General features: G+C 44.4%; 1 protein-coding gene across 1 annotated transcript in view; it reads left to right on the top strand.

Annotated features, from left to right (window-relative positions):
* Positions 1-24,448, top strand: part of BAG1 (BCL2 associated athanogene 1) — a 110,267-nt gene that overhangs the window by 2,873 nt on the left and 82,946 nt on the right. The window contains exons 2-3 of the mRNA XM_029589883.1: positions 5,863-5,991; positions 13,784-13,866. Of these exons, the coding sequence (XP_029445743.1) occupies positions 5,863-5,991; positions 13,784-13,866 (212 nt within the window). The remainder of the gene's footprint in view (positions 1-5,862; positions 5,992-13,783; positions 13,867-24,448) is intronic.

The raw sequence follows: 24,448 nt of genomic DNA, 5'->3' as shown, positions 1-24,448 counted from the left end.
GAGAGAGAGCATGTGCCAGTGAGAGCCTGTGTGTGTGAGAAAGAGAAATGCATGTGAGAATGAGAACCTGACTGTGTGTTTGAGGGAAGAAGATGGAGAAAAAAGAAACAGAAAAAAAGACAATATAAAAGGAATTGGCAAAAAAATAAGAAAGGGAAGGTGAAAAAAAAGCCTGTGACCAACCAATTAGAAAACTAAGATCAGACAGCAAAGGCAAAAAAAAAAATTTACTTTTTAGTGATTGGCACATGTAATCTTTGGGAATGTGCAAGAATAGCATGTTCTCTATGCAGATCTCACAATGTACGAGATCAGCATGGAGAAAGTGGAAGCCCACGGGGCCTGCACAGAGGAGGCAGCAGAATGGACTTCAGTGTCAGTAGCAGCAATCGGCACCTCCGCAATAGCCACGCGGCATCAGTGACAGTGGCAGCAGAGGAATGAGAGAGGTTCCGAGGTTGCTGGCAAAAGAAAGAGAGGGGGGTCTGCCTTTAGTGTGTGAATGTGAATGAATGGGACTCTGCCTGGGGGTGTATGTGTGTGAATGCATGGGTGCCTGCCTGGGGGTCTGTGTGTGTGAGAATGAATGTGTGCATGCCTGGGAGATGGGGAGGGAGTTTTGTGAACATGAATGGGAGCCAATAAAAAATCAACTGACAGATGAAGTTTGTAACGCTTGCTTGGACTTGAAGTGTACGAAATACCAACCTTCAATTGAAGATTTAGCCAATGAAATTCAGCAACAAAAAAGTCACTAAGCAGGTAAGGTAAAGAATTATTTGTTTTTGCTTTATTAATAAATACAGTATATATATTAAAATTATAACTTTGTTATTGATTAGAGCTACAAATATCACAAAATTATGGATTTTTCTAGAAGTGACACACCACCCGAGTTATGCTCGGTTTTTTAATGAATTTTGACACACTGAGCTCAAAAGGTTGGCCATCACTGCCCTAGCGCCTCCTTTTTAACTCGGCGACTTCTTTGCCTACTGCATCACACGCCCAGGAGAGGAGGATGGGCGTATGTTAGAAAAGTGGGCACTCTATCATGCGTGCCCGTTTTTCATACATTGATATTGCATTGGCCTGTCTATGATATAGCAGGGGCATGGATTTTTAATACAGATGAGATCCAGGGAGAGTGAATATTATGAATGGAAGGGTGTTTGATCATGGCCAATTTGTTCTGAATGCGTTATGATATTGAGAGACAATGGATGGATTCAAGTACAGTTGTGATGTGATTACAAGTTGGAATTCCTGTGAGGAGCCTGGCTGCAGATTTCTGTATAATTTGTAGTGAGAGAATAGTATATGCTGGGAGGCCAATGAGGAGAGAGTTGCAGTAATCAGTTCTAGAAAATAAAAGTGATTGTAGAACAGAGTGAAAATCAATGGGGTTAAGGAGTGGTTTGAGATGGTGAAAAAGTCTTAGGGACAGATGCAATAATCTTCGCGGTAAGCGGGTTCTGACTTTTCAGTGCCTGCTTTCTTAAAGCACGCATGGCGCCCGCAAAGGTGGTGCCATGTAATATGTTAATTAGGGGGTCGCGCTAGGAAGGAGGTGCTAGGATCGCTTGCGCAACCTTAGCACCTCCTTGCTAACGTGACCCGCCGCGGCTGCCGGTTATGAAGACCAACGCCAGTAAACTCTGCCTCGGTTTTCATAACCTGTCTGTCTGCCAGTAATGAAAACGGCTGCCAAGTTTTGTTTTTTTTTAAGTATAGAAAAGCAGTTTTTTTTCTGTTTTTCTGTACTTCTTTTTAATGCACTCAGCTATTAACTCCTGCTCCAGGCAGGCGTTAATATCTGAGCGATAAATGTGTGTCTGAGCTCGCTAATCCACCCCCTATTGCATTAGGGAGTGGATTAGCGCCTATTTAACCCGCGTCCGACAGCGGGTTAAACAGTGCGCTCGGCTGAGCGCACTGTATTGCATTGGCCTCTAAATTTTGTAAAGGGAGGATTGAGTGACCATTCTGATGAACACGTGTGGAAAGGGCAGGATCAGTGACTCCGAGGTTATGGACATTTTGGGAGAGAGTATTGGTCTGATTAACAAATTGAAAGTTAGTTGGAGTATTTGGGATTGGGAAACGTGATAAGATGATAATTTCAGTTTTTGAAATGTTGAGAGCTAAATTATTTCAATTGTCTTCCTTGTAAGACAGGAAAGAAGAAATGATTCTGTCTTAGCCCATGTTTTCCCCCCTGCATTAATTACATCTTGATAAGCAGAAAGATTGGAATTAAATAAGTTTATTAGTTTGAGTTGGGTACCGATGCCACTTTCTCTCTTAACCTCCTCCGCTCACATTTCTTTTTTTGGAGATTATCAAACCATGGGGCCAATTTTGGTTCTTTTCCTAGAGAAAGACTTCAAGGGTATGAGTTATCAAGGGTGGATGTTAAGAACATATTAAGAGAACATGTTAAGAGAATATTCGAAGCCTGGTGTGAGGACCGTGACATCCTTCCACGGACAGTCAAAATCCCCATGGTCCTGGAATTTTTGCAGGATGGCGTGAACAAAGGGTTGTCCCTCAACTCCAAGGTGCAACTGGCCACCCTGGCCAGCTTCACACCCAGGGTGGACGGCACCAGCCTAGCAGCTCATCCAGACATCTCCCGCTTCTTAAAAGGGGTCAAGCACATTCGGCCACCTCTAAAGTGGCCGATACCCCTAGCGGGAGCTTCGTTCAGACCAACTCGCGGCCTGTCCCTATGGCTCCTGACCTTGAAAACGGCGTTTCTCGTGGTAGTCTGCTCAGCCTGTCGAATCTCCGAACTTCAAGCACTATCATGCCGGGAGCCGTTCCTCAGATTCACGCCGGGACCCATACAGCTGTGCACTGTACCCTCCTTCCTGCCAAAGGTGGTTTCTCACTTCCATCTAAAACAAACCATCTCCAGACAAGCATAAGGACTCTGAACACTCACGCCTTCTTCGCCACCTGAATGTCAGCAGACTCCTAGTCAGATACCTGGAAAGATTGGAACCTGTACGAAAGATGGATCATCTATTCGTTCTTCACAGCGGGAAGAAGTAAGGGGAAGCAGCCTCGCGGGCAACCATAGCCCACTGGATCAAAGAAGTAATCATGGCGACCTAGGAAGAGGCAGGCAAGCCTCCACCTTTACAAGTCAATGCCCATTCCACAAGGGCCCAGGCAGTGTCCTGGGCAGAAACTAAGATACTGTCGCCCGCAGAGATCTGTTGGGCGGCAACGTGGTCCTCCATCCACATCTTCTCGAGATTCTATCGCCTGGATGTTCAGGCCAAGGAGGACACAGCATTCACAAGGGCAGCCTCCCACCCGGTTCGGGAGTAGCTTTTGTACATCCCATTGGTCCTGAGTCCATCTGCTACATGCTAGAAAATGTAGAAATTACTTACCTGATAATTTCATTTTCCTTAGTGTAGGCAGATGGACTCAGCACCCCGCCCATGGCTGCCTCGTAATCAAGAATCCTCAGGGGAACCTCCACACCCCCCCTCCCCCCCCGAGAGCAACACAAGCATGGGTAAGCCAACCCTTATCTCTAGTTCAGACACCCATATTACCAGGTGTCTGCACTTCTCGGTTGAGTGCCCTGGCGGTATCCAGTTAGAAGCCACGTCAACCAATCCGAGTAATCAATTATCAAGTTACTCAAGTTAACCAAAATTATCCAAACACACACATATCCATAATTGCTTTTCGAGGAGAAAACTGAAGAGCAGAACCTTGTGCATGGGTATATGTAGTGCTGACGTCAGATTGAAATCTGACTCCGTCTCCAACTGCTATCAAGAGCACACTATACCCATTAGTCCTGAGTCCATCTGTCCACACTAAGGAAAATGAAATTATCAGGTAAGTATTTTCTACAACACTAACCACATCCTCTGGAAGCAAATTCCAGAGCCTAACTGTGCACTGAGTGAAATAATTTTCTCCCGTTAGTTTTAAATGTGCTACTTAATAACTTCATGGAATGCCCCCAGCCCTTCTATTATCCAAAAGTGTAAATAATGGGTTCACATCTACCCGTTCTAGACCTCTGCGTATTTTAAACACTTCTTTCATATCCCTCCCTCAGCCATCTCTTCTCCAAACTGACCAGTCCTAACCTCTTTATCCTTTCCTCATAGGAGAGCTGTTCCATCCCCTTTATGATTTTGGTCACCCTTCTCTGTACCTTCTCCAGTACAACTATATCATTTTTTTGAGATGTGGCGACCAGAATTGTACACAGTACTCAAGGTGCGGTCTCACCATGGAGTAATACAGAGGCATTATGACATTTTCTGTTTTATTTTCCATTCCTGGGGGATTCCAATATTCCAGAAATTCCTCAGGTCAATTATAGTTATTTTCCAACAAGGATATTAATTCAGATGCTACTGATTGAGAATCTATATGACCCCCCACTTCATGATAGTAGTGGTATCACAGGTGGGCATATGCTTATTACACGAAGAAGTGAGTGAGAAGGAGATGAGGAAGTGGTTACTCCATGGAATTTCAGTAGAAGAAACACCGGCATTTCCCAGAGAAAAAAAACAGAAACATTAGTAAAAACCTAGTCGAGATAATGACCTTTCTTATACATGGGAACAGAGACAATTAAGAACTGGTATGTCATAATCTTTCAGCCAAGTTTTAGTTATGCATAGGCAATCATAGATCTTGAAGCTAGCAAGCCATGGATTACAGCAGATTTTTTTTATTGATTTGAGCATGGACCAAAAGAATAATTAGTGTAGTAGATGCAATGAGAGTGGACAAAGGTACTACCGTGTTTCTCCAAAAATAACAGGTCTTATATTTAATTTTTGCTCCAAAAAAAGGTTAGGGCTTATTTTCAGGGGATGTCTTATTTTTTTTCCATGATTGGTGAATGAGGACAAGGCTAAACCCGCTTCCTCTTTCATTCACCAGTCAGATTCAATTTTCGGCCGAACCTTTTGATTCGTCCTTTATCGGCCTTCTGCGGGAAATTTTGTTTTCCCGCGGTTTGGGCTGATTTTATTTTGGCTGCCACCCCAACCCTTCAAATTTAATTAATTAAAACCGGGTTTGTACGACTAAAAACCCCAACCCTTCAAATTTACTTCATTGCAACCCCCTTTCCCCCCCCCCCCAATTTGCCGAAATTCCCTGGTGGTCCAGCAGGGTCCGGGAGTGATCTCCTGCTCTCGGTCCGTCGGCTGCCAGTAATCAAAATGGTGCCGATGGCCCTTTACCCTTACCATGTGACAAGCTATCGGTGCCATTGGCCGGCCTCTGTTACATGGTAGGAGCAATGGGCCTGCCTGTTGGTTAGAAGCCGAGAAAAACATCTCAACATGTGCTGTCACCCCAGAGATCCCTCTGTGAACTGCAGCGTCTCTGCAGACTTGGCTTCCAAAATGGTGAGAATTGATGGTAATCTGCTAAAATGAGATACCTAGCTAGCTAAGTTTATTAATAACCCTTTTGCAAGTCAAGGTATCTGATGTGTGTTGCTCTGTTTACACCAGATGTGCACAGTTGTACCTAGTGCAAGTGTCTGCTGTGTTCAGGAGGTCTGCATGAGTTTCTTTTTTCTAAGATCCATAAACTGTCTGTCTTATTCTATCTGGTAAGCTTGAAAAAGTCTGATAAATTTAAGTCTGATTCTGAGGTAAACGGTATCCTTTCCTGAGCAGCTTGGATTGCATACATTGCATCAGTTCTGTAGTGCTGCCCCTATCCCCAAGGGGGAGGGGGGAAAACTAAAGTGAGCTGCAATCCACAGGTTACAGAATACCCTTATCTCCTGTGCACTTTGAAACTTCTCTTTAGAAGCTAATCATGCATTCTTTTTTTTTTTTTCTTTTTTCTGTGTAGGTAGTGAAAAACACAAAATTCAGATTGCTGCGCAGGGAGAAGATAAGGAACCTATCCTGCAGGACATGGCCCTGGCTATTGAACAAGTCACCGGAGTGCCAGTGGCATTTCAAAAGCTGATTTATAAAGGTGAGTTTACCACTGTAAAAGTGGTAGAAAATGTATACTGCTGTAAAATGTTTGTTGATAAAAAAAAATGACTTCCACCATGAACTTAAGTGTCGTGCTGAGTCAGTACAGCAACCTGTCTCGAACATGAGGATTTCTAGAAAGTACCTGGAAGACTGCAAAGAATAGACCTGTTCCTTTTCTTCCTGCCAGACCAGTCCTTAAGCATGGAATTTTCCCTTTCCATAGTGGAGTGCCCTAGGGATCTGTACCAGGACTACTGTTTTTTTTAACATATTCATAAATGACCTAGAAATGGGAACAATGAGTGAGGTGATGAGATTTTCTGATGATGCGAAATTATTCAAAATTATTAAATTGCAAGAGGGCTTTGGAAAACTGGGAGATTGGCATCCAAATGGCAGATGACATTTAATGTGGACACCTGCAAAGTGATGTATGTAGAGAAGAGCAACCCAAATTATAACTACACTATACAAGTTTCCACTTTGTGAGTCACTACCTAGAAAAGGATCTAGGTGTCCTCTGCTCAGTGTGTGTCAGAGGCCAAGAAATCATAGTTTGCTAGGAATTATTAGGAAAGGAATAGGGAATAAAACAGAGAATATCATAATGCCTTATATTGCTCCATGGTGCGCAGTTCTGATCACCGCATCTCAAAAAAAGATATAGCACAATTAGAAAAGGTATAGAGAAGGGCAACTAAAATAATAAAGGGGATGGAACAATTTTCTTATGAGGAAAGGCTAAATAGGATAGGGCTCTTCAGCTTGGAGAAGAGGCGGCTGAGGGGCAGATATAGAGTTCTATAAATAATGTGGAGTGGAGCGGGTAAACATATCTGTTTTTTACCTGCTCCACTCCACATTATTTGTACTTTCAAAAAGTACAAATACTCTGGGACACACAATGAAGTTACTAGGTGGTACATTTAAGATAAATAGTAGAAAATATTTTTTTACTCTTCGCATAATTAAACTCTGGAATTTGTTGACAGGGGATGTGGTGAAAGCTGTTACTTAGCTGGGTTTAAAAAAGATTTAGATAAGTTCTTGGAAGGAAAGCCTATAAATCATTATTAAGGTGGACTTCGGGAAATCCATTGCTTTATGCCTGGGATAAGTAGCATGGAATCTATCAACTTTATGGGATCCTGCCAGATACTTGTGACCTGGGTCAACCACTGTTGGAAACAGGATACTGAGCTTGATTGATCCTTTGGTCTGACCCAGTATGACAAATCTTATATTCTAAAACCAGGGGACCAATCCGGACACCAATGGGAGCATTGGTGGTATATGACATGGTGAGAGAACATTTTAGTAGAGGTGTTCTGGATTATATCCATTTTTTTTGTTTCTACCTTTTGTTGAAGCAAGAGAAACAGAACCCACAGCATACTGTTTTGTGAAGTGGTCATATCATTTGATAAAGTTTTTAAAATGTCTGAATTTGATGTGGAATCAAATGCATTCTGTAATGACTGTATGCATTTCTTCCATTCAATACCTTCCAAGGACCACCAGCAACTTGACTAGTTTGGAAGTTTCACAACAGTAACATAAAACAAACTCTGGTTCTGGGTCCATGGTGCTGAACTCTGATCCTCATGGCCCTCGGAGAGTTTGAATTTTCAGGACATCCACACTGAATCTTCAATGGCTGTTTGTTTTTGCATGTTGAAGATTTCTGTGTATTTGGTTATCCTAGAAAGCAGACCTGTTTGGGGTTAGGAGGCCCAAAACTGGAAATCCCTGGCTTAGGAATTGGCTTTCTTCTGGCCTCTGCTGACCTGGAGGAAAATGTCACCATCTCTGTTGGTTGGATTTTTGTCTCTGTAAATTCTGAGGGCCCAGGCCTGCAGTAAATATTTTATTGTTAGGTTTTGCAAGGTGATTAAAGCTCCTTTTTATCATCAGATTATATTCTGGGCATATGCTCCAGTAGGGCTTTTCCTAGTGTGTAGCCAGATGGACTCAGGACCAATGGGTTGTGTGCTCCCCTGCTAGCAGATGAAGACAGTCAGGTTTCAAAGCTGACTTCACCCTAGATGTACCCCTTCGGTGACCTCAGCCATTCAGTATCTATCTGTCTCCTAGCAGATATGGATTATGCCTTCCCTATTGGGAACACAGTACTCTTTACAAGTGGAAATTTTACCTTTAAATTGGAGAAAGTTGAGAATTCCTAGGTGATTTCCAAGATCCCTCAGAGGTGTGCCTTGGTCTGGTAGCCGGTTCCTGGCGTGGTCTTTGCTGCTGAAGCAGCTGAAAGACAGCGGGTGCAAGAAGCCGAGCGCGGCAGTGATAGCCTATGCCCTCTCCTCCCCAGCTGGTGTCTGTCTCTGGCCTCAGCCGGTAAGTGCTGAGCCCAGGTAAGTAGAGAAGAACTCCTCCAATTCAGAGACATGGAAGTCTTTCCTCCCGTCTGGTTGCTCAGCACGGCGTACCGACGAAATTCCCGATCCCATTAGGACTAGGGAAGGGAGTTTCCATGCGGGTTGAGCGGTCCCCGATAGGCTAGGTCCTGCTTCAGACTCGGTGGGCAGGCCACGGCGGCACCATTTTCCCCCATTGACCTTAGGTACATGTAGTGCAGTCTGGCCCTTTGTGTGTCTGACGCGCACATACCTGTATGTGCACCAATGCGCATACCTGCGCGCATACCGGAGCGCATAAGTACACGCCTATATTCGCACACAACCAGCTTAAGGGTGCTTATGCGTACGCGCACAGGGGCGGATCTGTTCATGCTCGAATCCAATCGCTTGCCGGCTGAATGCAGAAGTCAACTATGGCTCCGGCAGCAAAGAAGCACAAGCAACAGTCTTTGTGCTGCTGCCATATTAGGACTGCACAGACTGACCTAAAATCCTTCCTGTGTCAAGACTGTGAGGCAACCCAGGGAGGGCTAGACCCTCAGAAGTTCCCCAAGCCCGGCCCCTCTCAGTCGCAGGACGGGTCAACATGACCTTATCCGTACCGGCGCCATTCCTGCTCCTGCGGAGGGTAAGGAGAACTGGGCCTCTGAGTGGGTTGAGCAGCCCTCGGTGGGCTAGGCCCCATATTAGACACATTGCGTGGTCTGCCTCATCAGTGCCATCTTGCACGCGTTTCTGTATGTGTCATGGCCCCATGTCGAATGCCGGTATGCATAGTACGTCGGTTGTGCACGTAACGTCAGCGCGTACTTATGCACACAATTCTGAGAGCGCATGACATCAGCGCGTCCTTTACACACAGAACTCTGAAAGCACATTGTGTGTGTGACAGCGCATTCTTACGTTCACAACTGAAAGAACTGTGCGCATTTCATGAGCACTTACCTGTGTGCACAACACATCAGCGCATACTTATGCTCATAACTCTGAAGGTGCTGAGCGCTTTATGTCTGCGTGTACTTAAGCACACGTCATAAATGCATACAGGAAAAGCGGAGTGCACGACCCGAGTGTGTGCTTTGCCGCGCCCCATCTAGGCACTCTAAATTTATGCACAGATAATTTTTTAAGAGCGAGCCAATTGGATTGCACAACTACCACCACCAATGGCGCTGGCAGCTAAGGACACTAAGCGCCTTGTTCCTTGTGTTGCTTGTCGTATTAAGGCTTCTCAGCTTGACCTAAATTTCAACCTGTGTCAGCACTATAAGGAAGTCCGAGGAGAGTTGGCTTCCTCGGTCTTTGATAAGCCCAACTCCTCGCATTCATATGAGGGGTTAGCCACAGCCTTAGCTGGAAGCACCCACAACTGGGCCATCCGTGGGAGAGGGAAATTCAGCAGCACCTACCCCAGTACTTCTGGGCTAGGCAGGGGCCCTGCCATCTTCTCTAGGATGGAATGATTTTTTCAAGATGATGAAAACCATTGTACAGGCGCAATCTGCTACTTCATTGGCCCCTGCCCGGATAGAACCTCAACCAGTAAAAAAAAAAAATAAAATTCCTCTCCCACCATTATGGACAGACCTCGAGGTGTGCCTCGCCTCACCAAAGGTATCCCTGGCAGGGACCCAGATGACACTGAGGAGGTGCCAGATTCCTTGGTCCACTCTAATCTCCCTACAGAAAGCCTCTTGTTACTTTCCAGTACTGGGGCCAACAATCCCTCTTCAATCAGCGGTAGGTCGAGGTAACATTGGACAAATGGGTACTGGACATAATACGAGAAGGATGCGCTCTGGAATTTCACAGCATCCCTTGGGATGTGTTCATGATGTTGCCCCTACACTCCCAGCACAAGAAACTGGCAGTGGAACCTACGCTGATAAGGCTCCTCAGTTTGAGGAGGACCCTCCCTCTGGAATTCTTTACCAAATCCACTTCATTTCAAAAAATCTTTGAAAACATATCTGTTTCAATTAGCATTTAATATCTCACCAACTCACTTAACTTCCACTACTCAATCCCCTTCCCTTCCCCTTCCTCTTTATAGTATTTCTCTCTGTGAACCATTTCAATAAAACAGACTTACTCACCCCTTTCTATTTTTTTTTTTTGAGAATATTTTCCTCTAGATACCTCTTAGCCCTTCCCTCCTCCTTTCCCTCCTCCTATGCCCATAAAGCGATCTATGGCACAGCTCCTTTGTATTAAGATTTTTTTTAAGATTAGTTACCTATTAGTTATATACCAATTTGTGTATTTTTATTCCTTTTAATTTACCTTTTAATTTCATTAATTTCATATTTTTGTAAACTGTTTTGACAAAATTTATTTTTAAAAAACTGTATATAAATACTTTTAAATAAATAAATAACTCTGGTACCTACGTCCCCGGGAAAATATGGGGCATTATTCCATCTAGTTCATCGTACCCAAGAAGGAGGATTCATTTTGCCCCATCCTGGACTTCAAGAGCATCAATAGTCATCTGCGGATATTCCACTTCTGCGTGGAAACTCTCCGCTCTGTCATAATGACCGTACAACCGGAAGAGTTCTTAACCTCCCTGGACCTCTGAGGCCTACCTTCATATTACTGGCAACTGTCCCAGAACATTCTCCAAAGTTATGGTGGTTGTGGCGGAGGGAAGAAGGTATCCCAGTGCACCCTTACTTAGATGTCTGGTTGTTCCGGGTGAAGTCATTGGAAGAGAGCATCCACGTCCCTGCTTCAGGAACTTGGTTAGGTCATGAACATGGACAAGAGCAGCCTCAATCCCTCCTAGTCCTTAGAGTAACTGGGAGTCTGGTTCGACACCAAGCAGGACAAAGTCCTCCTCCCTTTGAAGATAAGGAAACTGATGGGCCAAATGTGTCATTGACGAACACAATGCACCCCAGGGTGTGAAGCCATCTTCAGGCCCTTGGCCTGATGGTGTCAACCCTGGAGGTAGTACTGTGGGCGAGGGCACACATGCGGCTACTCCAGTGCTCCCTGCTGTCATGTTGGAGCTCACTGTCTCAAGATTACTCGAGTCGCCTCCACCTACCAATGGAAGTATGTTCTCGGCTCCAGTGGTGGCTACAGGAAGTGCATCTAAGCAAGAGTGTAAGCTTGTCCCTACCAAACTGGCTAGTCCTCATTATGGACGCAAGCCTCCAAGAGTGGGGAGCCCACTGTCAGGAATTGACAACCCAGGGGCGAAGGACCAAGGAAGAGGCACGCTGGAACATAAACCGCCTGGAAGCCCGAGCTGTCAGATTAGCATGTCTACAATTCAGCCACAGCTCCAGGAACAAGCAGTCTGTGTGATGTCTGACAACACGATGGTAGCCTACATCAACCGCCAGGAAGGAACCAATGGAGATAGACCCCCTTATGGAATGGGCGGAGTTAAATTTATTTATTTATTTATTTAGGGTTTTTATATACCGACATTCTCGATATAAATATCAAATCAGGTCGGTTTCCATAGAACAAAACTGTTGCGGGTAAGGCGTTACATTAAACAGAGTTTTGAACAAAAGAACGTAAATCATTAAATATTAAATATAAAATAGACAACAATAATTCGTCAAATAACATGAATAAATGATAAGATTAGCTACAAATAATTGGTAGGTAAGGTTGGAATGTACTGGTTGGGGTATATAGGTGACAGTGAGCACTGTTGAAGGGCATAGACATGGGAAGAGCATGAGCTAGTGAGCTAATGCATCAACAAAGGGGACTACAAGGGATCTCGGCCTCCCACATCACAGGAAAAGACAACGTCTGAGCAGACTTTCTCAGTAGGGAGAGTTTGGATCCAGGGGAATGAGTATTGTCAACCAGAGCCTTCCAGCTCCTAATAGATCGCTGGGGCCTTCCAGCCATCGACCTACTGGCCACATCTCACAATGCAAAGGTCCCCCAATTCTTCACTCGCAGAAGAGGTCAGTTCTTCCAAGGGATCGACACCCTTGTGCAGACCTGGCCAGAGGAGGACTTACTGTACGCCTTTTCTCTGTGGCCTCTTCTGGGCAAGACCATTCACAAGATCGAACACTACAGAGGATTAGGCCTTCTGGTGGCCCCAGATTGGCCCAGGTGCCTGTGGTATGCAGACATGCAAAGGTTTTTTGTGGAGAGCCCCTCTGAACTACAGGCCCTGTCATGTTGGGAGCCATACCTCTGGTTGACTCCAGGAACGTTGCAGCTTCGCACTGTCCCTTCCTTCTTGCCAAAGGTAGTCTTGGAGTTTCACTTGAATCAGTCCATATCCTTACCGCCCCTAGATAGACGCAAGGACTCGGAAGACTACCCTCTCTTACGCCACTTAAATGTCAGTAGGCTGTAAGTACGGTGTGTAGAACGTACAGAACCGGTGCGCAAGACGGACTGCTTGTTTCTTGTTCACGGTGGAAGGAAACAAGGCAAAGCAGCTTCGTGAGCTACCATAGCTCGCTGGATTAAGGAAGTGATCATGAGAGCTTATGTAGAGGCAGGGAAGTCTTTAGCCGTTCAGGTTAAAGCTCATTCCACTAGGGCCGAGGCAGTTTCCTGGGCGGAAGCTACTGTCTCCCATTGACATCTGCTGAGCAGCAACGTGGTCTTCCTTGCACACCTTTTCCAGGTGCTATCACCTGGACTTCCAAGTCAGAGAAGATGCAGCATTTGCGAGGGTGGTGCTATTCCCATTCGGGAGTAGCTTTTGTACATCCTATTGGTCCTGAGTCCATCTGGCTACAAGTAGGAAATGGAGAAATTACTTACCTTATAATTTTATTTTCCTTAGTGTAGACAGATGGAATCAGCCCTGCCCATGAACAGTGCCAAGGAATTGCACATGAATCTTGATCCCAAAGAGGTTACAGGTAAGCAATCATCCTATCCCTAGATTGGGGCATCTATAATATTGCTGGGATTCAGTGCTTATGTTTGTTTGAGTATAGTTACTGTCACCAGTTTTAATCTAGTTCTTAATCAAGTTATTAAATTGTATTCAAGTTTTTCCAATAATATGTCCACAATGGCTTTTGAAGAGAATACTGAATGGCTGAGATCACTGCAGGAGTATATTTAGGGTGACATCAGCTTTGAAACTTGACTCAGTCTCCATCTGCTAGCAGGGGAGCACATAACCCATTGGTACTGAGTCCATCTGTTTACACTAAGGAAAACAAAATTATCAGGTAAGTCATTTCTCCATTGTACATCCTGATATTTATCGATTTGTGTACCCCTTTTAACTTTCCTTCTGCACATATTTTGTATCACCTGCTCAGTCATTTTGCCATGTTGAATGCAGGGGGCCCTCCTCATACAGGAGCTTGAAGATAGTCTTTTCGAATGCTGGCTGTTTGTTTTTTGTTTTTTTTTATTTCTTGAACAGTACTCACAATAATAACTGTGTATTTGAATTTTCAGGAAAGTCTCTGAAGGAGATGGAGCAATCCTTGTCAGCGCTTGGAATTAAGAATGGCTGTAAAGTCATGTTAATTGGAAAAAGGGTAACTGCTGATTTTAGTCAGTTAAAATTAAATGACTTTGCTTGGGCTGGAAGTGGGTGCGTGTAGGGGATCGCAACAAGAATTGGGGTACCATTGACTATATAGCCTAGTTTTAGTTCTAGAGGGAAGATTTTATAAAAAAAGGATATGACTACACAGGAATCAGTATGAGTTCAGGGGAAACAGGTCCTGCAAGGCTTAATTAAATTAAATTCTGTTATTTATAACATGCTCTTTGATATGGAAAATGATTGTTAGCTCGATATAGTGTATCCGGATTTCCAGAAAGCATTTGACAAAGTCCCGCATGAAAGACTTAGAAAATTAAAAAGTCATGAGATACGGAGCAATGTCCTATTGTGGATTGGGAACTGGTTAAAGAAAACAGAGAATAGAGATAAATGGTCAATGTTCTCAATATAGAAAGATAAATAATGGAGTGCCCCAGGGGTCTGTTCTGGGACCACTGCTTTTTGATATATTTGTAAATGACCTGGAAATTGGAACAGTGAGTGAGGTGATCATATTTGCCAATGACACAAAGTTATTCAAAGTTGTTAAATCAAGAGGATTGTAAGATATTGGAAGAGGACTTTGCAAAACTGGGAGACTGGGCATGCAAATGGCAAATTGAATTTAATGAGGACAGGTGTAAAGTGATGCATTTAGGGAAGAGTAACCTAAATTTTAGCTAGACTTTTGAAGTCAACATTCAGGAAAAGGATCTGGGTATTGTAATTGATAATACTTTGAAATTTTATGTTCAGTGTGTAGCAAAAGCCAAGAAAGCAAATAGACTGCTTGAATTATTAGGAAATTAATGGAGAATAAACAGAATATCATAATGCCTCTGTATCGCTCCATGATACGACTTCATCTTGAATATTGTGTGCAGTTCTGATCACCACATCTCAAAAAAGATATTGCAGAATTAGAAAAGGTACAGAGAAGGTCAATAAAGGGATTGGAATAATTCCTCTGAGGAAAAGCTAAAGAGATTAGGACTCTTCAGCTTAAGAAGAGAGTACTGAGGGGAGATATGATAAGAGGTCTATAAAATGAGTAGTGTGAAACGAGTAAACATGAATTGATCATTTGTGTGTTCCCTAGTGTTTGTACTTTTTGAAAGAGTACAAACACTAGGGAACACACAATAAAGTTACTAAGTTGTACGTTTAAAACTAATAATAGAGTATTTTTTTACTCAATGCACAATTAAAATCTGGAATTCAATGCCAGAAGATGTGGTGAAAGCTATTAGTGTATCTGCGTTTAAAAAAAAGTTTGGACAAGTTCCTAAAGGAAAAGTCCATAAACCATTAAAGTGGACTTGGGGAACTCCACTGTTTATCCCTGGGATAAGCAGCATGGAATCTATCTACCCCTTGGGATCCTGCCAGGTACTTGTGACCTGGATTGGCCACTGTTGGAAACAGGATACCGCGTTTGATGGACCTTTTGATGTGACCCAGTATGACAGATCTTTTGATCTTATGCTTATCTGGGTTTGCTGACATTGTGGCTAGTGTTCCAATGGAAGACTGATTTTCAAATTGTGGGAAGTGGGGCCTAGGGATAATGATGCTTATGAAAGAATTGTGATGCGGAGGCCATAATTAATGGCCTACATTCCAGTTTTGATTGTATTATTTATACACTGCCTTGGAATAAAGTGAGAAGTGGGATCACCCAGAGATCTGCACTCAAACCCCTGTAATCTAATATTTTTATTAATTATATTGTCAATTTTTAGTTGTCCTTTACAGTGATTATGCTGTGGAACACTTTATATGCCCACCAGTTCACATCTGGGTTTTATTTATTTATTTATTTATTTATTTATTTAAAATATTTCTATACCGTCTTAGCAATGTGTGATTGGTAAAAATGTAAAAATACTAAATAAAACTAACTAAACACACACAAACCTAGCTAGATTACAAGTCAATCTTGGGATCAACATAAAAATACTTCTCAAGGGAGAAGCAAAAAGAAAAAGACACTAACTAAATCAATAAAAGAAATTAAGATTGAAGAAAAATACAATCAGATTTCAATATTATGTTCTAAACTAAATTACTAAAAATAATAAAATGAAATAAAAGCCTGGCTCATCTACTTTTACAAAACTCAGAAAAAGAAGGAAAAACAAAGAATCGATAATCTAGACAAAGAGTTGCTTGAAAAGGTGAGTGTATTCATATGTCTTTCTGTCTATACAAGTTGTCTTGTTCAGCGATCTGTAACCGGGAATGCTTCATTAAAGAAGTATGTTTTTAATCCCTTTTTAAAGTCCTTTCTATTGGCGATTTGTCTTGGCACATTTGGGAGAGAGTTCCACAAGATAGGACCTGCCACTGAGAGGGCTCTCTGCCTAGTTAAGTGCAGTCTGGCTAGACGTACAGAGGGAACTTCTATCAAATTCATATTGTTAGATTAAAGATCTCTTGTGGGCTTATATAAGCGTAAAGAGGTGCATAACCAGATGGAGTCTTGGTTATTTAACAAAGCATGTATTAGTGGTAGTATTTTGTATTTAATTCTGTATTTAACTGGTAGCCAGTGTAGTTTTATATAAAATGGGAGTGATATGTTCTTTTATTGATATACCTGTTAGAATGCGAGCTGCAGCATTCTGAATCAGCTGCAAAGGTTTAATTGTGGAATCTGATAGACCCAAATATAGCCCATTGCAGTAATCTAAACCAGAGAAAATTAAAGCTTGAAGAACTGTTTGAAAGTCCGAAAAAAATAGTAACTGTCGCAATCGTTTTAACTTGTAATTTTAAAAATGAGTTTTTAACCACATTAGCAATGTGTTAGAGACAAGTTTGTATCTAGTAAAATTCCTAAGTTACGGGCTGTCTTGTTTATTGAAATCTCACTTCCTATAATAATATGAGATGGTGGAATGTCGATCATACTTAGATGTAGTATTTCAGGTTTTTTTTGGATTTAGTTTTAACCAACTATGGGCAAGCCATTGTTCTGTGATTTTAATGTAAATCTGAATTAAAGTGAGGGTTTCGGTCCATGAGGATTTGTATGGGACAAACAGCTGAATGTCGTCCGCATAGATTTTAAATTGGACGATTAGTGCCGATAAAATATGGCAAAGCAGTAGTAAGTATAGGTTGAACAGTATGGGGGACAAGGATGAACCTTGCATCACACCTGTAGATTGCATGTATGGTTGAGAGGAAGAAGAGCCGACATTTGATTTGATATGATCGATCAGTGAGAAAACAGCTAAACCAGTTTAAAACTATATCTTGTAATCCTATTGAATGAAGTCTAGATGATGATATTTTATGGTCAAGCGTATAGAACGCTGCCAAAATATCTAATAGTACTAAGATATAATCCGTGTTAGAGTCGAAACCTCTTAGATAGGTATCAAAAGAGGAAAGAAGAAGGGTTTCAGTTGAGTGGCCTTTTCTGAAGCCGTGTTGATTAGGGTGCATAATATCAAGCTCTGTTAGAAATTAATTTAGTTGATGCAGAACTACAGATTCTAAGGTTTTTGAAAGTGATGTTGGCGTAGCAATAGGTCTAAGGTTGGAAAAATCACTAGTGGACACTGATTAATTTTTGGGTATGGGTAGTATCGAAGTTTGTTTTAAATATGTTGGAAATTTACCTGTTTCCAGGGATTGATTGACCATTGAGCAGATATGTTCTGAACATATTTCGCCTAGATTTTTGAAAAGTAAACCCGAACAGGGGTTTAAAGGAGAATTTGATATTTTTTGTTTGATTACAATTTTTTGATTTGTATCTGGTATAACTTTATTAAAGGATGACCAACTTGTGCACCTAACTTTCTTGGCAACAGAAAGTTACTTGCTTAAGTTTCAAGGCATTTATTTATTTGTATTTGTGATGCGCTTCTCCCCAAAGGTTCAAGGTAATAGTACATAAATTACAGTCTAGAGGAGGAACAATAAAAATATCACACACAATTTTAAAATAAAATGTTTGAGGATTCACTTCATGACAGGAACTGAAAACTGTCAGATACTTTCCCCTTTTATGTACACTGACTAATTTTAGCCTTTTATTTTAACATTTTTTTTTATTACTACTTTTATTATGTAATGAGGTATTTATATTAATATTGCTTTGACATGTTTTTATTTTTGCTTAAGGAAAATTATATCATCTAATGTTATATTATTTGTAAACCGGTGGTATATAAAATCAATAAAAAAATAAATAAATGTGCTTTAGTTACCATAAAAATCATACATCCATGACAGGAAAGGCAATAGGAAAATATCCATGTGACCAGAATATAAGGAACTCCTTTGGAAGTTTTGGGCATTTCATGGCGTACCTCTCTCCAACTTTATGCTTTATTTTTTTTAATAAACAATTTTAACAGATTCTGTCATACTGTATCAGGCTGTAAATATATGATAGGACGTAGGGATTTTACAAACCTGTATGAATGAACAGATAAGTAACAGGTGCGTTCCCTGTACGTACCTGGATCAGTCCAGACAGTGGGTTATATCCCCCGACCAGCAGATGGAGTCAGAACAGAGTTTGAGAGCGTCAGCATATAGAGTAGTGCACCCTCTGCTGGAGCTCAGTATTCTTCTGACTCCAGCAGATGTGAGTGGGGGGATCCACTAGCTCCCCCAGATTGACAGGGTTTCTTATGTTTCTCTTCATTTTGGATCCTTAAAATTTAAAAAAAAAAGACTTTTCAATTTTTGAGGAGGCGTGTGTCTGTGGCTCTGCCTTCTCTATTCTGTACTCCTTTCCTCTTCCGTTGGGGTAAGTGGAAGTTTTTTGAGTTTCTTTCTCCACAGGTTTGCTTCTTTTTGGTGGTGCCCCGTGGATGCCGGTGGTTCCGGCCGCTCCGTTTGTGGGTCCCGCGGTTCGCAAGCTCCGCCCGCGGGTGTGTGCTCAACTGAAACGGGGGTTTTCCCCCGCAGTTCCTGGACCCCTTCGGCGGGTTGTTAGGGCCATTCCAGGCCCCCCCGCGGCACTAGCTGGAGCCCCCGGCTACGGAACTATTCCACGCACCTACCTCTGCCGGCCAAAGTACGGACCCAGTTACGGTGGTGGTTGCAGTCCAACCACATGAGCAGGGGGTCGAAGATGTCCTCCCCCACGTGGACTCTGCTCACCACAGATGCCAGCCTGAGCGGCTGGGGAGCACACTGCGAAGAACTCGCTGCACAAGGGCGGTGGAACAGAGAAGAGTCAGTGTGGAACATCAACCGTCTAGAGGCCCTGGCAGTCCGATTGGCATGCCTTCGATTTGCTCACAGACTGCAGAACAGAGCAGTCAGAATGATATTTGACAACGCCACCACGGTGGCATACATCAATCGTCAGGGCGGAACCAGAAGCCGACGGGTATCGCTGGAGATCGCACTACTGATGGCTTGGGCAGAGGCGAATCTTCAGGACATCTCCGCCGTCCACATTGCTGGGAAGGACAACATCACGGCAGACTTCCTCAGCAGAGAAAGCCTAAATCCGGGAGAGTGGCAGCTGTCACCCACAGCCTTCCAGATGATTGTGGATCACTGGGGGATTCCGGACATGGATTTACTGGCAGACAAGTCCAATGCTCAAGTACCCAGATACTTCAGCCGCAAGCGCGACCCGTTCGCACATGGAATCGATGCCCTGGTTCAGCCATGGCCTCCAGGGACTCTGCTATACGCCTTTCCTCCGTGGCCTCTGCTGGGCGCCATCATCCACAAGATTCAGAAACACCGGGGCCTAGTTCTTCTAGTGGCACCAGACTGGCCAAGAAGACCCTGGTACGCGGACAAGAGAAGACTACTGGCAGGGGAGCCTCTTCCCCTGCCTCCTCTCCGGGACCTTCTACGTCAAGGTCCCATCCTCCGCAAGGATCCGACTCAATTCTCTCTTACGGTCTGGCCATTGAGAGGGCTAGACTGAAGAAAAGAGGTTACTCGGAGCCCGTGATAGATACACTCCTCCGAGCTCGCAAGTTTTCCACTTCCCTCACCTACGTAAGGATCTGGAGAGTATTCGAAGCATGGTGCGACACTCATGGCACCAATCCACATGTGACCACAATCCCTATTGTGTTGGATTTCCTGCAAGATGGACTTCAGAAGGGTCTCTCCCTCAGCTCCATCAAAGTTCAGGTGGCTGCGCTGTCTTGCTACGGCCCTAGGAGGGATGGCAAGACCATCGCCAAGCACCCAGATGTTTCTCGCTTCCTGAAAGGAGTCAAGCATATCCGTCCGCCACTGAAGTGGCCTGTGCCCTTATGGAACCTCAACCACGTTTTGGATTTCCTCGCGGGATCCACCTTCAGACCCCTTCGGGGCCTGTCTCTCCGTTCTCTAACTTTGAAGATGGTGTTCTTGCTGGCTGTATGTTCAGCACGCCGCATCTCAGAGCTACAAGCACTGTCCTGCCGGGATCCATTTCTCAGGATCACTCCTGAGGCTATCCATCTTCGCATGGTCCCCTCCTTTCTACCTAAAGTGGTTTCACAATTTCATCTTAACCAAACCATATCCTTGCCTACCACGGCGGGGTTGAAGAAATCTGAAGAAGGGCATTTATTACGCCATCTCGACATTGGCAGATTGCTGCCCAGATATCTGGAAGTGACACAAGAAGTACGACAGACGGACCATCTGTTCGTCCTGCACAGCGGGAAGAAGCAAGGTGAAGCGGCCTCGCGGCCCACCATCGCGCGCTGGATTAAAGAAGTTATCAGAGCAGCTTACGTGGAGGCTGGGAAGTCTCCGGCTCTACGAGTCAAGGCTCATTCTACCAGAGCACAAGTGGCATGTCGCCTGCAGAAATATGTAAAGTGGCGACATGGTCCTCCCTCCATACCTTCTCCAGATTCTACCGTCTGGATGTCCAGGCCAGGGAGGACTCAGCATTTGCGAGGGCGGTACTACATGGTCCTCAGGCAGCCTCCCACCCAGGCTGGGAGTAAAGCTTTTGTACATCCCATTCGTTCTGAGTCCATCTGGCTACACGCCAGGAAATGTTGAGATTACTTACCTGATAATCTCCTTTTCCTTAGTGTAGACAGATGGACTCAGCATCCCGCCCAGCTGCCTGTGTACATGGGTTTCACCGATTCGAGGTAAGCCATGTCATTTGTTTACATAAGAGCGTACACTCTACCTGGTGTCAACGGCTTCCGTTTGTGACTGCTGGCGGTCTCCAGCTACTATCAATCGGTCAGGGGCATCCTGTTTCCCTATTTCACTGAGCGTCAGTACACACATCCATAACAGCTTTTGCAAGGAAGATTACTAAGTTGCTACGCTTCCTGTGGGGGTATATATACACCCGTGCTGACGTCAGATCCGTCTCCAACTGCTAGCACGAGCATACTATACCCATTCGTTCTGAGTCCATCTGTCTACACCAGAGCTTTCCAAACTTTTCATGTTGGTGACACACTTTTTAGACCAACATAATTTCGTGACACAGTAATTCAGTCTACCAGCAAACCAGAAGTTAAAGGTTAAGGGGCGGATTTTAAAACGAGCGCGAACAGCCTACTTTTGTTTGCGCTCCAGGCGCAAACAAAAGTACGCTGGATTTTAGTAGATACGCGCGGAGCAGCGCGTATCCACTAAAATCCTGGATCGGCGCGCGCAAGGCTATGAATTTTGTATAGCCGGCGGGCGCCGAGCCGCGCAGCCTACCCTGTTCCCTCCAAGGCCGCTCCGAAATCGGAGCGGCCTCGGAGGGAACTTTCCTTTGCCCTCCCCTCACCTTCCCCTCCCTTCCCCTACCTAACCCACCCGCCCGGCCCTGTCTAAACCCCCCCCTTACCTTTGTCGGGGGATTTACGCCTCCCGGAGGGAGGCGTAAATCCCCCGACAAAGGCACGCCAGCGGGCCTCCTGCGCGCCGGGCCGCGACCTGGGGGCGGGTACGGAGGGCGCGGCCACGCCCCGGGGCCGTAGCCACGCCCCCGGGCCCGCCCCCAAAACGCTGCCGACACGCCCCCGAAACGCCGCGACGACCAAGCCCGCCCCCCGACACGCCCCCCTCCGAGAACCCCGGGACTTACGCGAGTCCCAGGGCTCTGCGCGCGCCGGGAGGCCTATGTAAAATAGGCTTCCTGGCGCGCAGGGCCCTGCTCGCGTAAATCCGCCCGGTTTTTGGGCGGATTTACGCGAGCAGGGCTCTGAAAATCCGCCCCTAAATGAACAAAATGTATTTCAACAATTTATGTATGTTTCCTTAAATATATACATAAATAAAATGTTTCACAACACAACCTATCTCATAATAAATATTTGCAGGCTTCCACTTCCTCCATGCTGATCTCGTACATTGTGAGATCGGCATAGAGAAAGTGCTACTCTTGCACATTCCCAAAGATTACATGTGCCAATCACTAAAAAAGTAATTTTTTTTTTTACCTTTGCTGTCTGATCTTAGTTTTCTAATCGGTTGGTCACAGGCTTTTTTTTCCACCTTTCCTTTCTTGTTTTTTTGCCAATTCCTTTTGCAGGGTCTTTTTTTCTATTTCTTTTCTCTCCATCTGTCTTCCCTCAAACACACAATCAGGTTCTCATTCTCACACGCTATCTCACACATTCTTACACACACAGGCTCTCACTCACATGCAATCTCACACATCCACAGCTCTCACTCTCACATGCCTCTCTCTCATACATACATACATACTGTCTCTCTCGTGCACATGCTGTCTCACTCTCACACACACAGGCTCTCTCACTCCTATATGCTCTCTTGCTCAAGCACAGGCTCTCACTGGCACATGCTGTCCCTCTGCACGGGTTGCCGAAGGATGGGCTCTTCAGAGGCCCTGATCTTCCCTGGGATCTGCAGCGGCCCTGCTATCGGGTTTCCTCCTCTTCTCGGGCTGCTGCGACGTGGGATCCACAGCGGCCCTGCCATCGGGTTTCCTCCTCTTCTCGGGCCGTCGCAACGTGGGATCCGCAGCGGCCCATTAATGCTGCTCTTCTTCTGTATGCAGCAGATGCTCCTCCTCCTTCCTGCCCACGCGGCTCCGGCAACGTTTTTCATCCAGGGCTGCACAGGCAGGAAGGAGGAGGAGTGAACGTGACCCTTTTCTTCGGGCCGTGGTGATGTAAGCTCCACCACTGCCCGCCGATCTTCCTGCTATAGTTCCCTGCTTCCGCCGGCCCTGTGGACCGGGCGACACACCTCCACACTACAGGCGACACACTAATGTGTCCCGACACACACTTTGGAAAGCTCTGGTCTACACTAAGGAAAAGGAGATTATCAGGTAAGTAATCTCAACATTTTTCCCTATATGCATCACCTTGCACTTATCCACATTAAATTTTATCTGCCATTTGGATGCCCAATTTTCCAGTCTCACAAGGTTTTCCTGCAATTTATCACAATCTGCTTGTGATTTAACTACTCTGAACAATTTTGTGTCATCTGCAAATTTGATTATCTCACTCGTCGTATTTCTTTCCAGATCATTTATAAATATATTGAAAAGTAAGGGTCCCAATACAGATCCCTGAGGCACTCCACTGTCCACTCCCTTCCACTGAGAAAATTGTCCATTTAATCCTAATCTCTGTTTCCTGTCTTTTAGCCAGTTTGCAATCCATGAAAGGACATCGCCACCTATCCCATGACTTTTTACTTTTCCTAGAAGCCTCTCATGAGGAACTTTGTCAAACGCCTTCTGAAATCCAAGTATACTATATCTACCGGTTCACCTTTATCCACATGTTTATTAACTCCTTCAAAAACGTGAAGCAGATTTGTGAGGCAATACTTGCCCTGGGTAAAGCCATGCTGACTTTGTTCCATTAAACCATGTCTTTCTATATGTTCTGTGAATTTGATGTTTAGAACACTTTCCACTATTTTTCCTGGCACTGAAGTCAGGCTAAACCAGTCTGTAGTTTCCCGGATCGCCCCTGGAGCCCTTTTTAAATATTGGGGTTACATTTGCTATCCTCCAGTCTTCAGGTACAATGAATGATTTTAATGATAAGTTACAAATTTTTACTAATAGGTCTGAAATTTCATTTTTTAGTTCCTTCAGAACTCTGGGGTGTATACCATCCGGTCCGGGTGATTTACTACTCTTCAGTTTGTCAATCAGGCCTACCACATCTTCTAGGTTCACCATGATTTGATTCAGTCCATCTGAATCATTACCCATGAAAACCTTCTCCATTTCGGGTACCTCCCCAACATCCTCTTCAGTAAACACCGAAGCAAAGAAATCATTTAATCTTTCCGCGATGGCCTTATCTTCCCTAAGTGCCCCTTTAACCCCTCAATCATCTAATGGTCCAACTGACTCCCTCACAGGCTTTCTGCTTCGGATATATTTAAAAAAGTTTTTACTGTGAGTTTTTTGCCTCTACAGCCAACTTCTTTTCTAATTCTCTCTTAGCCTGTCTTATCAATGTCTTACAGATATATATATATATCTCCTCAGGGGCGGATTTTAAGAGCCCTGCTCGCCGGTGCGCCTATTTTACATAGGCCTACCGGCGCGCGCAGAGCCCCCGGGACTCGCGTAAGTCCCGGGGTTCTCCGAGGGGAGCGTGTCGGGGGCGGTCCCGGTTGTCGCGGCGTTT

This window comes from Rhinatrema bivittatum, chromosome 2 (genome assembly GCF_901001135.1).
Source record: "Rhinatrema bivittatum chromosome 2, aRhiBiv1.1, whole genome shotgun sequence".
NCBI lineage: Eukaryota > Metazoa > Chordata > Amphibia > Gymnophiona > Rhinatrematidae > Rhinatrema > Rhinatrema bivittatum.
The sequence above is the reverse complement of the archived record's forward strand: the minus strand, read 5'-3'. Positions and strand labels throughout refer to the sequence as shown.